This window comes from Medicago truncatula, chromosome 7, assembly GCF_003473485.1.
Source record: "Medicago truncatula cultivar Jemalong A17 chromosome 7, MtrunA17r5.0-ANR, whole genome shotgun sequence".
NCBI lineage: Eukaryota > Viridiplantae > Streptophyta > Magnoliopsida > Fabales > Fabaceae > Medicago > Medicago truncatula.
The window spans coordinates 46059893-46082295 of record NC_053048.1 but is presented as its reverse complement, the minus strand read 5'-3'; the positions used below and the strand labels follow the sequence as shown (position 1 = coordinate 46082295).

The window sequence follows — 22403 nt, the reverse complement described above, 5'->3', positions numbered from 1 at the left end:
TCCCTGTGTTTGCCTCTGAGTCTTTTCAACTTGTCTGTACGAATTATTGTTGAGTCTTTGTTTAAAAATCATTTCAAAAAAATTGCATCTGAGTCAGTCTGAGTCAGTTTAGTCCCTAGGGGCATTTTGGTCTTTTCCTGTCAAAATTTCGGCAGAGAGGTATTTTAAAATACCTCATTTTTGTAATTGGTTCGTTTTAGTCCTTTTGTTGATTTTAATTTTAGTTTCACTTTACGTTTGTCAAAATTACTTTTTTTAGTTCAATTTTATTTTTAAATCACAATTTAGTCCAAAACTTTTTAATTTTTATTTTTTGTCCATTTTTTAATTGCTGTCCAGTCTTTTTTTTATTATTTTTTTTGCAGAAAAGGTCCCAGGGGCATTTTTGTCCAGAATTTTCGCACACTTCAGTCCCAGTCCAGATGGCATTTTCTCATTGGCCCACAAATACACATGGCAGGCTATAAATAGATGTGTCAGATCCAAATAAAAAAAAAAAGAATCAGTCACATCACAAAAACAGAAATTTCTTTCTCTCTCCAAAATCAGTTAGATCCAAAACAGAAAATCACCAAAAATTCTCCAAGAACACCAAGAACAAATCTTCACAAAATCAACAAATCCGAACCGGATTCACTCAAAACCAACTCAAATCATCACAAAATCAACAAATCCGAACCGGAATCATTCAAAACCACCGCGAATCATCACACCAACACCAAATCCGTACCGGATTTTCGAGCAAAAGCGGCACCACCGGAGCATAACGCGCGCGCGCGGCGGAGAGAAGAGGAGGCTCGGATTTTTCCTCCGTTTCACGACGACGGTAACACTTTTTTCCCTCGTTTTCGCGCATATACACATGTGAAAAGTTTGTTACGAATCAAGATTTGTAGATCTAAGCTTGTACGTTCGGATTTTTGAAATTTTGAGGCCGGATTCGGACTCTAGAGCGAAAAGGATATCTAGATCCGTAAGCTTTTTTACAAAAAGAGTGAAAAAATTCCGAAAGTTCAAGTGTAGATCTACGACGAATCTCTCACCCCTTTTTAAAACTAGCACCGGATTTGAGTAGAGGAGGTGGTGACGGAACTTTTGATGTAAAAATTTTGAAAAAAAATTAAGTTTGATTTTTCCGGCGCGGTGGCGCCGCCGCCGGAAACCGGCCGGCCGCCGCGCCGGAACCACCACCACCACTCATGTCCGCCGGCGGGACTTTTAGAGAGAAGGGAGAGCTTCTCTCTCTAAGTTTAACTTAGAGAGAGAAGAGGAAAATGTTTTGTGAGTTTTTTGTGTAGAAAATCCTTTTTATACTCCCTCCGATCCCACGCGCGCGCGTGCGTGCTCTTGTTGTGTTCCCTCGCTCTGTGAACCATCAGATCTGGATTGTTCCAAGATCTGATGGCTGCTGTGTGTTTGATTTTGAATCCTGTGCATGACTTTTTGTGTGGAATTTGGTATATCTTCTGTTTGAACCGTTAGATCTTTGATCTAACGGTCACTGTGCTTCCTGCAATTTACACTATCTTTTATGCTTTTTTCTGGACCCTTTGATCTTTGATCAAGTGGCTGTGATGCGATCTTGAGAGCTTGATCTGGACCTCTGGATTCATCCAACGGTCCAGATTAAATCCTGCTGAGTTTTTTTTAATTGCTTTTTAATTGTGTTTTAAATACCTTTTTTACACTTTCTTGGTGTTTTATGCTTCTAAAAAATTTTCTAAAAATGTTTCCCCATCATTTTAATTTTTCCTCTAAGTATTAGAATTTATTTGCTTATTTTTGCATTTATTTCCTTTACTTTGTTCTTTAATTTTTGCTCATTAAAATTCCATATATGTTCTTGATGCATTTTTACATATTGTGATTGATAAATTCTCATATTTTTACCCCTTTTTATTGCATATTCATTTGGTGCATTTTTTATCATTCCCATTATATTTTTCCTTGTTTCACTAACATTTTGTTCCTTATGTGACTTCACTCATAGCATTTCACTATCTCCTCCACTTTCTTTAGCTTAGCATTTATTTTTGCAAGTTTTAATTCATTTGGTGATGTAATTTGTTATCATTGGTTTGTAGCTTGGCAAAGGGGCCATAGAATGTATTTAGGCAACTTTTGTAATATGGACTATGGACACTATGACGCACCGGCACGCACACACTCACCCTAGATGTATGCCTAGGATTGTATGTGTAGATGTATGGCTAGGATTGCATGTTTAGATGAATGTTTAGGTTTAAACACTTAGAAAAAAATCCAACTTTTTCCAAAACATGCAAATAACCTCACTTGAAAACCTTTTTGAAAATAAGATAGGAGTCAAAACTCCTTATTTCTCTTTTATTTTCTTAAGTAAAATTTCTAATAAATTTTAACTATACTTGGACTTCATTTTGAAAAAGCTAACTCCACCTCACTTTTTTCCAAATCTCATGCCCTTGAGGCCTCTCATCTCTATTCTTCAAAATCTCTTTTCAAACTTAAAATCAACCAACAAAAACAAAAACTATTTTTTGAGCAAGAACTACGCCGGTTTTGATCCCGTAAAACGGTACGTAGGCAAGGGACTTTAACCCCTCCAAGCCGAAATAAAAATCAAAATTCTACTTCTTCTCACCCCCATTCTTCACTAATCATACCTTCTTTTTTACAAATAAGCAATAAAACTAAAGCGTAGAAATAAACTTAGGAGAACGGTTCTTATGGAATACCATAATCGCTCTGGGTGCCTAACACCTTCCCGTAGTGAAAACGACCCCCGAATCTAGAACTTTTTAAGGGTTTTTCTCCTTTTACCCTTCCCAAGAAAAAAGAGAGATATCAACGGTCAAAAGGTTCAAGTCCAATTAATGGCTTGGCACCCCAAAACCATGATAACAGAAATGGTGACTTCACTGGGGATTCTTTTTAGCGGGTCGCGCCTAGTTTTCCTTAGTTTATATTTACGCTTTGTTTTATTGCTTACATATGTGAATACTTGTTTATTTTCATTTGACGTGTGGGGTGAGAATATCAAAAGTCCTATACCCGGGCTGAGTGAACTTATGTTTAGGTAGAGATATAATCGACAATTCGATCCGGGGGTTGCCTCGTGTATTGGATTATGCGATCAATCTCACATAGCTGAGGCATTTTGAAGGTGATATTGTCGGCGTGTGTTGTCATGCTTAGGCACTTCACTTTCAATTGTTCGACGAAGCTATGAACCGTAGTTACCAAACCCATCCTAGCCTTTTTAGGACGTAGTGCGGTGGCTAAATTGAGTGTTGTCTCAAACTTTAGTCGTCACGCGATACTACACTCAAACTAGACCTTCTCACAAATAATCATGGAACGGGTGTCGTCCTGTACTACCATGATATATGTGAGAGAGGTTGCAGTTTGGGAACTGTGTTAGAACCTTGGTTACTACTATCCAAAGCCTTAGTTCACCGGACGCCGTGTCCATCCGTGGCCCTGTTACTTTGAATCTCAACCCACCTTGTTCTTTGTAACTAAACAAAACAACCATGCATACATGCATTCATGCATAAGTTTTTGATCAGATTTTACTTGTCAGTGAACAACACTTTGATAAATCTTTTGTTTCTTATTGAATGATTTGTTTGCCTTTGATTTTTTTTTTCTTTCTACACGTGGTCAAAAGAAAACAAATTGTACTATCAGAAGTTGAAAGCGACCTTCCATAAGAAGAAGACAAAACTAATCAGAGTCACTCGGAACGCTGACGTCATCAGAGCTTGGTGGCTTGATTCCTCCAGAGGTTGAATCCATTAGAGTTTGTTCTCATCAGAGTCTTCGAGATATCTTTTAATCAGAATTTTAACTTTATGTTGACCATTCTTCAAATTATCTTCCAAGTCTTTAGAAGTTTTCAATGTTTTTTTTAGTACCATAATGCTTTTCTTGTGCTCAGAACTTGATGTATCAGAACCAAAAACTTGATATTGATGTCAGAATTTAATTATATGGTCATGCATACTTAAACACGCACATTAGAGTATCAAATTGTTCATTCATACATTGTTATTATCAAAACCTTAGAGATATTATTCTAAAACTCACTTCTGTTCAACAAGTGTGATATAAAAAAATAGATTTTCTCAATTTTTTTCTCTCATATTTTCTTATTTTTCACATCTCAACCCTTAAAATCACTTTTCTCCCTTTTTTCAGTAAATTCCAATGTTTATTTTTTCCTTTATATTTCAATGGTCTAGATTTCTATATTATTTCCTCAAGTTATTTTCCTTCTGCTTGACAATATCATAATCCGTGACATAACCACAAGGCCTTTTTAGAGAAATAACATGGATTATATATGTTTTTTTGGAGGATCATAGGTGTGTCTATATATATATATATATATGGGGAAATGATGACCGGTGCTTGCAGTACTCGTTAAGGATACTAAAAAATAAATTATATAGTAGTTTTTTTTTTTTTTTTTTTTTATATAAAAAGAAAGTTATAAATGAAAGAATTGAAAGAAGAAAGAGTAATAAATAGTTACTGTGTGACGTTTTGGGCATTTCACACATATTAAGAAATGTAATTAATATTGTGTGGGAAAGAGATATTATGAGTTGTTTTACAAAATTATCCTTAATAAATGATATAAGAAAGATAAATGAAAGAATTAAAAGAAGAAAGAGTAATAAATAGTTAAGGATATAATAGGAAAAGTAACATTAATGTTTCATTGGTATTGTAAAGTGACATACAATTTGGGACAAATATTTTTTTAAAAATGACATACAATTTGGGACGGAGGGATTAATAGTTATTGCATTGAAAATTGTGTAATCAACACAAGTAAAATAAAAAGTTTCATTTTTCAATAATAACTTATTAAATTACCAATAATAATGCTAAGCTTTCATATTTTTTTTTTTAAGAGCTTTCATAAATTTTAATCAAGCTCTATCTTTTTTTAATCAATGTGGGATTTTGTTTTTTCCAATGCACTTCCTCATGTCCAACACTATTGGTCTGGTACGTGTATATATATGATGGATGACCGGAAAGAATAGACTCTGATATCATATTACAATTTTATAATTGAGAAAAATAAATATAAAAGTGAAATGAAAATAATAGGCTAAAATACACTTTTGGCCCCCAAGTTTTCAAAGTTGCGATTTTGATCCCCCTGTTTTAGAAATAGCACTTTTGGCCTCCCAAATTTTAACCCCTTTACAAAACCATGATCTCCTTGATTTTGACTCGGTCAAAGATGACATGTCGCTTTTTTTTTTTTTTTTGCCACGGTGGATATTATTAAAATTAAAATTTTACCAGCACTTATTATTAAAATTAAAATTTTTACATTTTCTTAAATACCCATTGTATTTTCCAGACCTAAAAAATCTTCTCCCATGATTATCATCTGTCCATAAAGTTAACGACGGAGAATCAACTCCACAATAACATAGAACATTACCTTTTCGTTTTCCAGGAGAAGATGAAGCTGAAGAATCACTAGGTCAAGCCATCCATAACAAAATAGTACGGAAAAGGGTTTGAATCGAGTGAAAAGGGTTTGAATGGAAGAGAATCCGTAAAAATTGAGTTTTTATGGGTTTGAATCGAGTAAAAATGGAGTGAAGAAGGAGGATGAATGAAGATTTTGGTGTGAAGAAGAAAAATGGTTATGGAGAAGAAGAGGAATGGTTATGGAGAAAAAAGAGAACGGGTGAGTTATGGGGAAGAAGAATACAACGGTTGTACAACGGTCACGTGAGGGTTTTTATTTTTATTTTTTTTGTTCTAAAAATTCATGTAGGCTGTTCATATGGCACAAAATAATACTCCCTCCGTCCTTATATATAAGACCATTTTGTCAAAATCACGGGAATTAAGATAGTGAATATTTGTATTAAAGTTGTTTGTAATCACTATTGTTTTTACAATTTTATCCTTTAAGAAAGAATGTTAGTTTATGTTTTCAACATGTTATTTATTGTTGATTGAAGAAAAAGATGTATAATAAATAGGGGCATGTATGTAAAGAAATAATTAATGTAGTTGAAAATAACAAAAGAGTCTTATAAAAAGGGACAAAAAAAATTCTCAAAAGGGTCTTATAATTAGGGACGGAGGGAGTAATAAAAATGCGTCAAGTCAGCTTTGACCGAGTTAAAATCAAGGGAGGCAATGGTTTTGCAATGGGCCTAAAACTTGGGGGCCAAAAATACTATTTTCAAAATAGAAGGATCAAAATTGTAACTTTTGAAAATTTGAGGAGCCAACAATGCATTTTAGCCAAAATAATATGATTATGTGAAAATTGTTACACCAAGACTTACTATAATCAACTGGACCACCCTTAAAAAAAGTCAATTGGACCAACTAAATCATAATTAATCTAACAACTGGGGTAACTAAGTTTTGCACATTTAATACAAGAAATATCTCTTTGTTTGAGGCCATTTGTACACATGGAAACGGCAGACACTGAATTCAAAGTAAAGTTAGAATAAGAAGGGCCAATGTACTGAATTTAAGAATGAACATAGGACTCAGACATGAACATTGGGTCCTATAGTAGTATTACAAATGTCAATGAAAAAGGGTACATAGCGCACAATATTTTGTGACATGTCAAAATCAATATCATGTCATCTTCAAGATGAGTTATAGGTAAACATCAAACGTCTCCGTGAGCTTAACTCACTTGATAAGAGATAATATATATTTTATATGAAGGTCAGAGTTCGAACTCCGGACACTTCACTTATTCACCTCCAATGAATCTTTCTAGTCGATAGACTGCTTGATAAAAAAAAGGTAAACAACAAGCGAAGTCAAAAAGAAAGAAGAGCCAAACAGATGTGACGGATTCCTTATTTGTTTTCTATTAGTTAGGTCATGCAAAATGGACAACACATAACTGTAGGTAGGTAGTAAAAGACAAACTTCTAAAATCTAATAGCCCGTCCTTAAATAGACCAAAAAGCTCATAAGGAAAAGCTAGCAACCTTGCATGATTCCAACATAAAAGCTTAACAACAGAAGTAGTTCTTCTTTCCAGCATCATGGAAGGGGTTGAAGAAAAAGGCCATGCAAGTGGGAAAGAAGATTACACTCAAGATGGTACAGTAGACCTAAAAGGTAGACCTGTTTTAAGATCAAAAACTGGACGATGGAAAGCTTGCTCCTTCATAGTAGGTAAAGTGAAGCGTTTTTTGGCTTCGTGCATATTTGTATATACTATATACACTATGGGATCGATGGAATCACATTGTGCCTCTACAATTTTGGCGAATGACATATACTTTAGAATTTTGACAAAATTATAGTGTCAGTGTGGTTTTGATAAACTCATCGTCAATCTAAACATACATAGTTTCATCTTTTTTTAGATACCCTAATATTGTTCTCATTTTTCCAATTTATTGTTTTCATATATAGCAACAAATGAATTATTATTATGCATTTTTGTGTAATTTATAGGGTATGAAGTGTTTGAGAGGATGGCTTACTACGGGATAGCATCAAACTTAGTGATCTATCTAACAAATAAGCTCCATGAGGGAACTGTGGAATCTGCAAACAACGTTAGCAACTGGGCGGGTTCGGTGTGGATGATGCCACTTGTAGGAGCTTACATAGCCGATGCTTATTTTGGCCGCTATTGGACCTTCGTAATTGCATCATGCATTTATCTCTTGGTATGTAATGATATTTATTTTCATCATTTGAGTATATGCTACTTAGTAGCAGGTAAAATTTATTGGATGAACATTATGATTGGGATGGGATGGGGGAGTCCATAAACAAAGACCATATGTAATATTAAGACAAGCAACTATAACAGAAATTCACAGTCGTAAATTTGACACATATCATAACCCAAAACTTGACAATGAGTATATCCTAGCTGAATCCAAACCATATAGACTCACTTACATTTAGATTTTCTAACATTCTCTCACACAAGGAAAGGAATACAGTTCATGGTCATGCAATCACTTGGGACTGTATGACTTGACTTGAATTAAGACTTTTCTAACCTAGTTTAAGCCTATTTAATTTGCCTAAATAAGCTAGGCCTTTTGTTTCAAATAGAAGCTGCAATTACAGATGTGACTGTGGTTGCAGCCACTGCGACTGCAATTGTGAACATTGTGATTGTTGTGATGTGTATTGTGGATGTGGAGTTGTGGCATGAACTTATGCTGTTTATACATTGAGTATCTCGCCGATTCACCTTCAAATAACCACACTATTGCTCACCCCTCCCACATCCCACAAATTCTTTATTTCCAACTCACTATTATCTTAAAATATCACCGCCCTTCGCATGAGAACTTCTGAATCTACTAAAGAAAGATGAATGAAGAACAATTCACAAGAGAACTTTCAAGGTTTGACGTAATGTGATAACCTGTTACCATGATAAACATACCCCAATATGTTGTGATGCAATTTGGCACACTGTGTAACCACTATAAAAGTATGAATGCATTGTGATTTTTAAAGACAAGGACTACAAGATTATAATCTTAAAAGCTAGTCATGGACTTCCAAAATGTTTACCCAAAAAAAGATAAACAGGTCATACTCAAGCCTTAAACTTGGGAAATAGATTGGTCTCATCAAAGGAAAGGTTTTACAAAGATGTGCATCCCAACATTAGAAAGTTTCCCCTATGACGAAATTTGCATGATGGACCAAAACAACATACTTGACAATTTTTCCTGACCCAAAATCTTTCAACTATTTATTCTAGTACAATGTTTTCCTATGATATCCTCATTTAGTTCATTTTTTACTACGATTAGATTTTATTGTTCACACTTGGATTTCACATGCATTATTGTTTTTCTAGATGTTATTGCTCGATGCATTCAGGCTTCAAAAGAGTGTCATTTAGTGTGTTATTTATATGATTAAAAACAGACTTACCATTCTTTTGTTTGGCCACAGGGAATGTGTTTGTTGACTCTAGCTGTCTCAGTAACATCTTTGAGGCCACCAGAATGTGCACAAGGAGTTGCAGACCAAAATTGCCCCAGGGCATCACCATTGCAAAGGGGTATTTTCTTCCTAGCCCTGTACATCATTGCTGTAGGAACAGGAGGAACAAAGCCTAACATTTCTACGATGGGAGCAGACCAATTTGACGAGTTCGAGCCCAAAGAGAGGACCTATAAACTTTCCTTCTTCAATTGGTGGTATTTCAGTATTTTCCTAGGTACCCTATTCTCCAACACTTTCGTAATCTACATACAAGACAGAGTGGGTTGGGCCGTAGGATATGGCCTTCCTACGGCTGGACTTGCGGTTTCAGTATTAGTGTTTTTGGTAGGAACTCCATTGTATAGGCATAAATTGCCCTCAGGCAGCCCTATAACTAGAATGCTCCAAGTCTTTGTGGCAGCTATGAGAAAGTGGATGACACGGGTCCCAGAAGATCCAAAAGAGCTACATGAGTTAAGCATAGAAAAATATGCATGCAACGTAAGAAATAGAATTGATCGCAGCTCTTCGTTGAGGTTAGATCTAATTGTGTTTTATCATTTCAATTTCACCATCTTCTTTCATGTCATAAATGCATCACTTCTTATATGCTTGTAGTTTCCTTGACAAAGCGGCTACAAAGACAGGCCAAACTTCACCATGGATGCTTTGTACAGTGACACAAGTTGAGGAAACCAAACAAATGACAAAAATGATTCCGATTTTGATTACAACACTGGTCCCATTCTTCTGTCTAGCGTGGTGCCTTGTTTAATGAAGAGTGTAGTTGATTACAACACTTATCCCAAGCACATTGATAGTTCAATCAACTACACTCTTCATTAAACAAGGCACCACGCTAGACAGAAGAATGGGACCACATTTTGATATCCCTCCAGCCTGTTTAACAACATTTAAAACTATCTTCATGCTTATAAGCATTGTAGTCTATGACCTTGCTTTTGTTCCAATAATCCGGCGATACACAAAGAACCCCAGAGGAATCACACTGTTGCAGAGACTAGGAATTGGCCTAGTGTTGAACATCGCTATAATGGTCACTGCATGCTTGGCTGAGAGGAAGAGACTCCGTGTTGCAAGAGAAAACAACCTCTTTGGCCGGCATGATACAATTCCCCTTACTATTTTTATTCTCCTCCCTCAGTTTGCCCTGGGAGGGATTGCTAATACCTTCGTGGAAATTGCCAAGTTAGAGTTCTTCTATGATCAAGCACCAGAAGGCATGAAAAGTCTCGGAACATCATATTTTACAACCAGCTTGGGTTTAGGAAGTTTTCTAAGTACTTTCCTTCTTTCAGTTGTTGCTAATATCACTCAGAGACATGGTCACAAAGGTTGGGTTTTGGATAACCTAAACATCTCCCGTTTAGATAATTATTATATGTTCATGGCAGTACTAAGCTTGCTCAACTTCCTTTGCTTTCTGGTTGTTGCCAAGGTATTTGTATATAACGTTGATGTCAGACAAGACAAATCAAGTTTGGAGATGAACCCAGCTTCATCTCAGAATATTCCTAGAATAAGCAAAAGCACTCCACAACAAGATGCCAACTCGTAGGAAAACATGACCGTCATTCCTTTTTTCTATTCGCCTTTCAGTAAATAAATAGCTACAGATTTGTCTTACCATGGTTCATCTATTGTCATTCCCATTTTTGCAATTAAATTTGAATGCAGCGGTCTTTCCTTGTTTAAAAACATTAACATTGTCAGTAAGAGTTTTACATCAATGATAAAGAACCTCTACGGAGAAAAACTATGTATGTAATTCCTAGAAAACCTTCAGCCATTATATGTTAAAGAAACCACCATATGCTAGAATATATTCCATGTATGTAATTCGATACTTACAGCAAAAGAGGCAAAATATTTATTAAAAAAAAAACCAAGAATGCAGAATCAATTCTGATAACTCTTGCAGTTAGGCAGGGGAGAAAATAATAATTAAAGTTTATCAGATGCACTTGGGTAAGAGACTTCTTATGATCTAATCTCAGAATGTTTATGAGCTAGTTAATTCAAAACTTTAACAACTTAGATAACTACAAACAAGTATATTCCATGCCATGTCACTAGTACATGATGAAGTGAAAGCATACATGATGAAGCAACGAGTGAAAGTGCATGACTCAGGGGTGGCGCCTTAGCGCGTCTGACTGACCAGAAAATTCTGCTTTTTTGAGGTTTGTTTCGTCAAAAAATCTCGCTGTAAAATTTCCTAATTACAGTGCCAAACAATTTGGAGGCGAGATGAAAGACCGAAAAGCAATAGTTGCAGCCGCCGGAAACTGAACTTTAGTGTCTCAATGAAATTTAACCAACAGTATATTGTTTTTTCTTTTGTAAGCATATAACTTTTTCTGCTATGCTAATCTCAAGTTTGCTTCACAAGATCTAATAATAACTTGATGAGTAAGTTAAATGTAAAACACCAACCGAATCAGCATAGAAATGAAGAGGTTAAAAATGTGAATTCATAAGAACTACAAAACGAAAAATCCGGCCGATTCATTTTGTTTTCGATTTTTTTTTTGTTAGCTCATGTAAAATAGACAATTTTGAAACTTAGGTAGTGATAACTAAGCTTCTAAAATCAGTTTCCTTTTCCTTGATTAAATACATCAAAAGCTCATGAGAAAACCTAGTAACCTTGCTTGATCGCCAAACAAGTGACCAAGTAGTTTTTCTTGTCCAGCATCATGATGGCAATGGTAGAAGAAAAAGGCCCAGCAGAGGGGAAAGCTTGCTCCTTTATAGAAATGAAGCCTTTTGCTGCCTGCTTTGAAGCTGATTAAGTAATTCCAGTTTCAGCACAATTTTTTGGATATCATAATCCTTTCACTTTTTTCATTTTATTGTATTCACATACAGTATATAATGCATCAATAACACTTATGAATATGGCGTAAGCATTTGTGTAATTTATAATGTATGAAGTGTTGGAAAGGATGGCTTTCTACGGAATATCATCAAACTTAGTGGTGTATCTAACAAGTAAACTTCACGAGGGTACTGTGGAGTCATCAAACAACATAAGCAACTTTCCTTAATAAAAAAATAAAAAAACAACATAAGCAACTTGGGGGTTCAGTGTCGATGATGCCACTTGCAAGAGCTTACATAGCTGTAACATTAATGTTTCATTGATATTGGAGTAATTCATTTTCTTTTGTATTTAATTAATAGTTTTTTTGTCTCAAATTATAAATCGTTTTGACTATCCCTTAACGATATTATAAGAAAAATAATATTAATGTTTCATTGATATTGTAAAATGATTAAGTATAATTTAAGACAAAAGTAGAATCAATCAAGAACAACTGATAAATTTATACTACTACTTTTTTAAAACTTAATTAAGAGTATAATTAATGATCTTTTAAGCACTTATATACAATTACAAATAGAAAGCAAACACATATTTATTTTGTTTCTGCAATTAAATAGCAATTGCTACAAAGAGGGAACGACTAGTAATAAATAGAAAATAATAATAAAAATCAATAATTTCAAGCTATGAGTTTACCTTTTTTTTTTCAATCTTCCAACAATAGAAACCCAAAAAAAAAAAAAAAAAACTAAAAATTTCATCCTAATTCCTAAATTGTTATTAATTGATGATGCATACCTAAATCTCATAATAAAATTCTAATCTAACTTTCCCTAAAAAAAATCTAATCTAACCTTTAACTCCTCCAACTGTAATTGGACTCCTAACATGGTGTTTGCCATCTGACCAAGTTAGGCCTCCAAATACAGTAGCCCCACCTGATCTAGTAACTTCAATTGTCAAATTAAAACTCTTCTCTTCACCAATTTTGTCAAATTTCAACTTCTTAGGCTGCACTGATATCGAAAGTCCAGCAGGTACACGGAGGCTTGCAGTGTAAGTGCCTGGTGGTCCAACATTTTTCAGCTTCCGACTCAAAGTAACTGAACCATAGAGTATAGGTATTGTTATTGTAGGATAGTTGAAATCCAGAATGTTTATACCATCACAATGATGATTAGTACCGGAGAACATGCTAATTTGTGTTTGGTTATAACCTAAGAAACAAAGAAAGTTTATGTAATCATTGATGTTTAACTCATACACCAAACCAGGATCCATGGCACGATTTGGTCTTATGTGACCAGAACCGTAGTCAAATGGTGTTGCCTTGACATTAATATCATCAACGATAGGTTTAACAGTGTTGTCCCTTGTCCTAGCTGAAAGAAAACACATCATATTATCAATAGATATTTTCTCCTCTCTTTATTCAAGACTAAATCTCAATGAATCGTAGAAGCAAAACTGAAAAGATATATCAATTGCAAGAAAATACAACAACTAGATAGGAAACGTATATAGAAGATGTTACAGCTAACAAACTATATTACGTGGGGTATCATATCATCATTTCATGAGTAATCTAATGATGTTACATTACTTACCAGTTGTCATGATTGCAGATTTAATAGCTGATGGACTCCAGGTGGGGTGGAGAGTCTTAAGAAGGCCAACGACTCCAGCCACATGAGGGCATGACATGGATGTTCCAGACATTGTCATGAAAGGAACCCTACGTTTATCAGAATCCAATTTTGTGGGACTAACCGCTCCTGAGTAGGCAGCAATAATGTTCACACCGGGTGCGGTTACATCTGGCTAAAGAATCAAAAATAAAAAGGTGAGGTGAAAGAAAGAAAATGAAACTACAATAGACTCGTGTAAAACCACAAGTTACAACTAACGGACAATTTGGAAAATACCATGTTAGGAAATAAAATATGTAGTATGATTTGTGACACATGTTTGAAATTAATAATGAAAGAATAGGCAAACCTTGAGGATCTCTGGTGTGATTGTGTTAGGCCCTCTAGAGGAGAAGACCGCCATGCTTGGAGCAGGTTTTATTTTCAACTTTGTTGTGGGTGGATGAATATATCCTAGTGGATTCCTATTATATGATAATAACGACATTAATTAACGGTGTTAAGAGAACAATGTTGAATTAATTGAATTATCTATGAAGAAAAGGAGGGAGCAAATGAAGGGATGACAAAAGGAGGAGCAACAAAAGTTACTTGGTTGAATTGATGTAGGCAAAGACAGCAACACCATCTTCATAAATAATATGTGCTGTAGGTAGGAAATGAGGATCATCAGTAAGCTCATTGCCATGAGACCGATCGTTAAAAAGAATCATTCCAACTGCTTTAGCCTCCAAAGCAACAAGACTCTTTTCCACTTTCCCATTAATACCTCGAAGACAAACCAATATTCGGCCACTTGCTTTCTCGGGGTCAATTGTTCCATTCATACATAGAGTACTACACAATGGCAACAAATCATGTTAATTACCATGTTTGTACTTTCAAAAGCACTAAACATGAACATCAGAATTTTAGAGATGAGGTGATGTCAGTTTGAATCCTCCATTGACATTACTAACAACCAATTATATTTACATTCACCATTCCAAAAATAAGTTAAACAACAAACAAGACCGCAAATACAAGCAGTATATACTTACGCGTTTTCAACCGGTGCTTCAGCCAATTTTGCCTCAGCAGCAGTAATGAGTGGATAAAGCTTGTTTTCTGGCAAAGCTGTAGAAAGGCTAGCTCCCTGATAATCAATCGATAATGGAAATATTAGAGAAGAAAATGGAAGTGATAGAAAAAATGAAAAACTTGACTTTATTAATGGTATGTCACAAGATGAAGAAAAATTGGATAATACCTTAAAGTGTTGTCCATTATGGAGTTGAACAACAGTATCAAACTCTCTATCTAAGGTACTTGCAGCAACAGTTAATATCCAAGGTGCAACATTTGAAACAGTTCCAAATGTTGGTCCAGAATTTCCAGCTGAACACAACACAGTGATGCCTTTCTTAACAGCATGAAATGCAGCAATTGAAAGAGCATCATCAAAGTAATCAACAGCAGGACTTCCAAGAGATATGGAAAGAACATCAACCCCATCATGAATAGCCATATCAAAGGCTGCCATGATATCAGCATCAAAGCATTCGCTGCCATCAATTGGTGGCCAGCAGACTTTGTAAGCAGCAACTCTTGCTTTGGGAGAGCCACCTTTAGCAGTTCCGTTGCCTAAGCCAACAAAATTAGCTCCGGAAACAAAGTTCCCTCCTAATGTTGATAGTGTGTGAGATCCATGACCTTTATTATCTCGTGGAGTATCAAGTGTGCCGTTTTGTACCACCTCTGACCCTGCATAGGTAGCATAACCTTTATTGAAGTATCTTGCTCCTATAAGCTTCCTGCATGAAATATATATTAAAAGGTTAAATCATAACATTTGATGTCCATGCTTTTAAGATACAAATCAAAACACTTAGCATATTTCTCATAAATTAATCAATTAATTCATTTCTTTTAAAAAAATAAATAAATAAATACTTTCATCATATTTTTAACACTGTATAAACAACCAAAAGATTGGAAGGAAATGAAGCTTAATCACCTGTTGCAACGGAAGCCTGTGTGATCATTCTGACAAGTTCCTTTCCACCTTGAGGGAATGGGCCCTATCCCTTCATCTCCAAAGCTTGGAGATTCTGGCCATACACCTATATGGATCACAAATTTAATTAAACTCCGATGAAAACAATACCACATGTTTGTTGCACAAAATTATTGTGCAATAAAACTTCATAGGACCGATATGGAACCTTTGAAATATAGTTGTGATGAAAAAGTAGAATGGATTTTTTTAGATGCAAGGGAAATACTACTAACTATTATGAATATTGAATCTAAAGGTATTCTTCCATGGTCAGAAGACCAAATCAATAGTATTTGGACACACGCATAAAAAGATGGTCCTTAAAATATTCAATCATTTTTTTTTTTATCAATTTCCACTTATTATTAAAAAATATTATAATACAATTTCCCTAAACGATCATCTTCTACCACTGTTATTATTACTTAATTATCTTATAGTAATAATGAGAAATGTGATTATGATTCACGTGCCCATGGGTACCCACTTTTGCGAACAAGAAATGTGATTATGATTCACAAGCTTTGACATAAAATTGCATAGATTAAATAAGTTTTTCGTTCCTATAAATATAATGAATTTTGATTTTAGTCTTTAGAAAATAAAATGAGATGTTTTCATCTCACAATTTTTTCTGTTTTATTTTTAATGGAAATAATTTTGACATTTCTTTGAACCTTATTATAAATATATAAATGTAGAATATAATAAACGGACATAAAACCATAAAAAGTTATAATTTTGACATTTATATGAACATAAATTGGTCATTAAGGACCAAAAATAAGATAATTTTTTTTTATAAAGATGAAAACATTCTATTTTATTTTTTAAGGGATAAAATCAAAATTCGTTATATTTAACCCTAAAATATATGGCTTACAATGTTCAAATAAGTATTTGAATAAGAAGTTGTAGTTATCTTATCTATTAATTAAGAAAAAAAATTAAGAGGGTTTTTGAACTCATTATTAACCATGATTTTCATGATTATTTACAATTATCACAATTCAATATAAATAAACACATTATTTAAAGAATATCAATCATCTATTTTATTGTAGAAATTTGACGTAATATAATGGTAGATATATACAAGAGAAAAAAAATCATAATTACCAGAATCAAGATTCCCAATAATAACATCTTCACCGTATCTTGCTTTTCTAAAGAGGGAATGAGAAGGAGCCACACCATTGTGTTCCATTGACATGAATTCCCATGAGTGTGTAGTGTGTAACTTTCTTCCTCGGTTTAACAACACTGACACAACGTTTGGATGCTCTACAATATAAAACACAAGATGGAAAGAAAAAACAAAACATTAAGTATAACATTTATCATGGTTAGAGTAAATTACACTCCCATTTGATGTTTGAATTACACTCCCCTCCCCTCCTCTTTCATGTTCAAACATACACTTTCCTCCCCTCTTATTCAAAACATATTAGAAAAAAATTCACTCACCTCCCCTAAAGAGAAGCTTGAATTACATTCCCCTCCCCCTTATGTTAAAATCTACACTTTACTCCCTCAATATATATTTTCTAATTTCAAATAATCTAGAAAAATAATAATAATCTAACACACTTAGAAAAAATAGTATTACGGGTCTATTTTAATAGAATAAAAAATTAAATACATATTTTTCGCTATTTTTTATTCACAATTTCATTAGCATGTAGTTTTAAATTTATTATAAAACATAAAACAACCAAAAATAAAATCAAAATATGTGAAAAATTACTAAAGACAATAAAACATAATTATTTAAAAGTTAATTTTATACTATAAATTATCAAATCAATAGCAAAATATTTAAATTTAATCATCATTGACATTTAAATTGTAAAGAAATGAATTATTTGTTTTTTTAAATGATGGTTCAAAATTATTATATATCATAAAAATATTTGTTTGTGTTAAAATAAATTAAAGTGTAATGCATATTTAATTATTAAGGGAGGAGTTGTAATTCAAGCATCTTATAAGGGAGGGGAGTGTAAATTTTAACATAAGAAGGAGGGGGAGGGGAGTGTAATTCAAGCATCTTTGAAGGGGAGGGGAGTGTATATTTTGAAGGTTACCTGCAATATCAGCAGCTTCTTTCTCTTCCAAGAGAGCAGCAAATCCATTGATATTCTTTGTGTATGAATATATCATTGCCTCTTTTGCTTTCTCATGGCTGAATTACAATAAGATATTAATTGGTTTTTCTAATAAATAAATTTGAACCAACAAAAGTGTAAGCAATTCTATTTTCTTTTTCTATTATTTGTAGAGTACCTTCCCACATAGGATTGAAGGAATTCATGATGTGTATCGGTAACTCGGTCAAAATCGGCTTCCGTAACTCCTCCATGCTCATGTGATCCCAAATATACTATGTAAGACTTTTATTAAACCAAAGCAAACAAACAAAAAAAGTTAGCTTAAACTTGTAATCACTGCACGTAGCAAAAACGAAAAGATGTAAACTTTGATATAATGGAGAAAATAGTGACAAAAGTTTTACCTTTTTTACCGCAGATGATGATTGAAACAAAGTAGTAAAAAGAAAGAACAGGAAGAGAAGCTTTTTGGAAGACCACATTCTGCTGAAGTAAGCTACTTACGATGTTATGATGAAAAGAAACAACCTCTTATTATAAATAAATAGAAGTAAAATTTGGAGCTGCCGTCTTTTTCGAATTTTCAGTTACGATACAGTTAAATAATGCAGAGAAATATAAGCGTCGTATTTTTTGAATATTCAGTTACGATATAGTTAAACAATGTAGAGAAATGTAAGGATTACTATTATGAAATCAAAATTGTGTGTTTGTTACAAAACAAAAGGGACCTTACGGTTATACTTATCAGTTTTTTTTTTTCTTTTCAATTTAAACTTTAAACTTCAAAATGATGCATAAACCTAATTAAAGTGATTTTCATTACTTTTTTTAAAAAATAAATAAATAAATCCCACATATAGTGGATACCCTTAAAAAATACTCATGACGCATAGGGTATAGACAGATTTCACTTAGGTGACTTTGGGACATTTATGGGGATGAATGAGTGATTAAAATCAATTAAGGTTAATTGTTGATATTAACCCTGTAATGCCTATCTCATATTGGACCTTTGTGATTGCATCATGCATTTACTTCTTGGTCTGAAATGTGAAATTCGTTTTCATCATCATTTGAATATATGCTACTTAGTGGTAAAGAAACGTAGGACTTGGTAACAATATTGGATGAACATTATAATTGTTTGGGATCAGGAGTCCAAAAGCGCGATCTACATTAATAGGGCAAGTAACATATTACAAGAGTAAATTTGGTACCATAACTTGACCCCAAAACTTGATAATGAACTTATCCTATCTCGATCCTAATTCACTCACATTTGGATTTCTGAAATTACTTCCCTCAAGCAAATAGTTCATGTTAATGAAAAGAACCGTTGTACAACTGTCACGTGAGGAAAATATTTTTTTATAAAAAAATGTGGCATGTTAGCTTTGACCGAGTCAAAATCAAGGATGTAATGCCCGGATTTCGATCCAAGACATTACACCTAATTCATTATCATTTTCTAAAAACGCCACTATTTTTTTTTTCTTTTCATAATAGTACTGGAATAAAGGGGCTATTTAGTTTCCCCTGCTCTAAATAATAATCAGGAAAAACATACTAAATTCACTGCACAACAATTAATTCAGAACAATAGGTTTCAAGCAATTAATATGGTGTGCCAACCGACTATCAGGTGTTCTTTTTCTAATTTCCTATTGATGTTACGGTTGCACAAAAAGTCAAGTGTCACAGATGAAAATTAGCTGGTATAAGTCTTCAATACCCCTCATTTACTACAATTACCATATACTGTATATTAAATTAATCTTCTATTACTTTGATCAAGGATACTAACAGCATACCAAAATTAAATATATACAAAAATTAGATTTCTATGAATTAAGTTCATTACTGAGTTTCATTATCTCTAAAATTAATATCTTTTTTCTTTAAGCATACAAACAACATATAAATACTTTACCGGCTTCTAATCCAATGTCTAATTTTGAGTTGTATGGGGAAGTGCCCTTACCTCATGTGTTTTTTTTTCTAAATCACCGACTCTTGCAGCTACGGTGCAGACACGATTTCTTTTACTCTCAGAATTAGCCCGATCGAATGGTGAACGAAGGAGTAGTTGCAATTACAAAATTAGACAAGATGAAATGTTAGGAATGGATTGATGGACATCGAAATTCGGATGAAATGTGTAAGCCGAGAGAAGGGTAGGAGAACATGTTTGTAGACTTGTGAAGATGGCAGGGAGAGATGTGGCTTACAAGAACCTACCAAGAGAACAAGTTTGTCTTTGGTCTTGATTAAGGCACGGTTAATGGATGGGTTTATTTAATGTAATTGTCACAGAAGAAGACAAAGGCGTGTGACAATAAGAAAATTGGTGTCTTGGTTTTAAATTGAAGAAATAAGATATAAATAGTGTCTTGGTTTTAAATTGAAGAAATAAGATATAAATGTGGTATGTGTAGCATACCATGAGAATTGTTTAAGTCTCTTCTTAATTGTGTATTATGGATACTAGATAGCATATCGAGGCTTATATGACCGTTAGGCTTTAACCAAATCAGCCAAAAATAAAGGAGTAACAGGTATACAGGGAGCATTTTATACGTGGGAAGTGGATTCCCTTGTATTTAGGATGACATACTAATAATACACTAGAGTTAGCAAAGAGGCATTGAGAAACCACGTCAGTAACAAAAGGAAACGCCTGGTCAATAAGTAGAATAGATTGAGTAAAAATAGGCATTGAGCAACCACAAAATATACCACGTAAAGTAGAAAAGGTAGTTACAAGATGGTGAAATGAAACATGTGCTAAAATGTGTGCAATCTAACTAGTACACTTGTTTAAAATAAAATAAAAATTATAGATAAAGAAGTAGAAAGTTATTCTATATATAGTAACAACAAATTGATCAAATATACTAATAAAATAATTCAAACAACTAAAAGTAAGGGTTATAATTAATTAAAAATAAAGGGTCTTGCAAATTTAATTTATTTTAAACGCTGAATTCATAAAATAAATTTGGAGGATCAATTTACATATTTAAATTATGTGTCAGATATACGAATACTATATCTTATCCATCTGAAAATCTTAGTTCAAATCCTTCGATACCGGGTGAAAGATTGTTTCTGTATAATTTTAGTAATTGGAATAATGTTATTACTACCAAAAATTCGATTTCTACTTTTTCAAAAAGTAATCCGAGATTATTCTTGTTCCTCTATAATTTTTATGTATGTGAATATGAATCTATCTTCCTTTTTCTACGTAATAAATCCTCTCATTTACGATTAAAATCTTTTAGCGCTTTTTTTGAACGATTTTTTTTTTATGCAAAAAGAGAACATCTTGTAGAAGTTTTTGCTAAGGATTTTTCGTATACTTTAACATTCCTCAAGGATCCTCTCATTCATTATGTTAGATATCAAGGAAAATGCATGTGAATAAATCATAAATTAAAATTTACTTGTTTTAAAATAAAAATTAAAATATATAGCATATATAAAATATAGGGATGTTACAAAGGGGTTATGGTTTTGCAAAGGGGCTGAAACTTCGGGGGCCAAATGTGCTATTTTGAAAATAGGGGGTCAAAATCACAAGTTTGTGAAACTTGAGGGGCTAAAAGTGCATTTAAGCCTAATTTTTAAATCTATCCCCGTGAGCTTAGCTCAGTTGGTATGGATATGCAAGGTTTGAGGTTCGAATCGCAGACACCAAGGTTGTCAAAATCGTGATTTTGCTTCAGTTCCAAAGAGAAGAGAAAAATCGACAATCGTAAAATCGCAACCAAAATCGAAGGATTTTACTCAACTACTTTTGTAGAATCGATATAAGAAATTGTAAAATCGCAACCAAAATCGATGGATTTTGCCTATTTTGGGATTCTACTATGGATTTCAGTCGTTGAAGGTGAAGAAGTCGCAAAATCCTAGATTTTAGGATTTAAGTCAGGATTTTGTCAACAATGTCGGACACGAAAAAAAAAAAAGGCTAAACTGCACTTTTCGCCCCCTAAGTTTAAAAATGTTGCAATTTTGACCCCCTATTAAAAAAATGACAATTTTGGCCCCTTTTGTCCCAAAATTGCTGAGAAAACACCACGTGTCCCAAAACAGAGGCCATAATCGCAACTTTTTGAGAAGATAAGGGGTCAAAAGATCATATTTCCCTTATGTTATGGTCAAAAGAGCATATTTCCCTAAACATGGGGTCATTTTTGCCATTTTTTTTAATAGGAGGCCAAAATCGCAACATTTTAAAACTTGGAGGGCCAAAAGTGCAGTTTAGGCCAAAAAAAAATTAAAACCTAGCCTGAGTCTATATGCTGAATAAGCTAGACGCATAGTTTCAAATAGGAGTTGCAATCACAGATGTGATTGTGGCTGAAGCAACTGCAAATGCAACCATTGTAAGTTGTTGTAACTGTAGTTATCTAGAGTTGTCGCATACCTTTTTTACCATAAATATAATTCACAAATTAAATACTCACCTTAACCTTTAAAAATGTTTATATCAGACAACCCTTTAGCTTGGGATATAAATCAGTTTGGTTAGTTTGCTTAACAACATGAATTATGATCCACGCTAACAACTTATGGGGTGCTAAACCACAACAACTCAACAACAAACTTAATAATACATCTTGACCCAGAAATTCAAGTATCTGATGCATGTTTACCTTCTCTTGTGCTTTATTGAATTTACTCATTCTGATCATTGTCAGATATTATCTTTTGCACGTGGATTTCAAGCACATTTTTTGTTTTCTACATATTATTAATCAACACACGACCCATGG

At 33.7% G+C, this 22403-nt stretch overlaps 2 protein-coding genes across 2 annotated transcripts; one reads left to right on the top strand and one right to left on the bottom strand.

Moving 5' to 3' along the window:
- Window positions 1–6840: 6840 nt before the first annotated feature.
- LOC11443489 (protein NRT1/ PTR FAMILY 5.3) lies at window positions 6841–10637 on the top strand. Its single transcript, XM_039828153.1, is given in 4 exon segments — window positions 6841–7176; window positions 7462–7679; window positions 8938–9506; window positions 9589–10637. Coding segments are annotated over 4 exon segments (1881 nt in total). The 5' UTR covers window positions 6841–7043; the 3' UTR covers window positions 10550–10637.
- Window positions 10638–12609: 1972 nt separating this feature from the next.
- Window positions 12610–18101, bottom strand: LOC11430826 (subtilisin-like protease SBT5.4). Its single transcript, XM_024771207.2, has 11 exons — window positions 18024–18101; window positions 17795–17901; window positions 17596–17693; window positions 16628–16792; window positions 15467–15572; window positions 14720–15263; window positions 14511–14605; window positions 14062–14307; window positions 13820–13934; window positions 13429–13642; window positions 12610–13203 (listed from the first exon to the last, which is right to left on the bottom strand). Exons 1-11 carry the CDS (start codon window positions 18099–18101, stop codon window positions 12671–12673), a joined length of 2301 nt encoding a protein of 766 aa, XP_024626975.2. The 3' UTR covers window positions 12610–12670.
- Between the last annotated feature and the right edge of the window lie 4302 nt (window positions 18102–22403).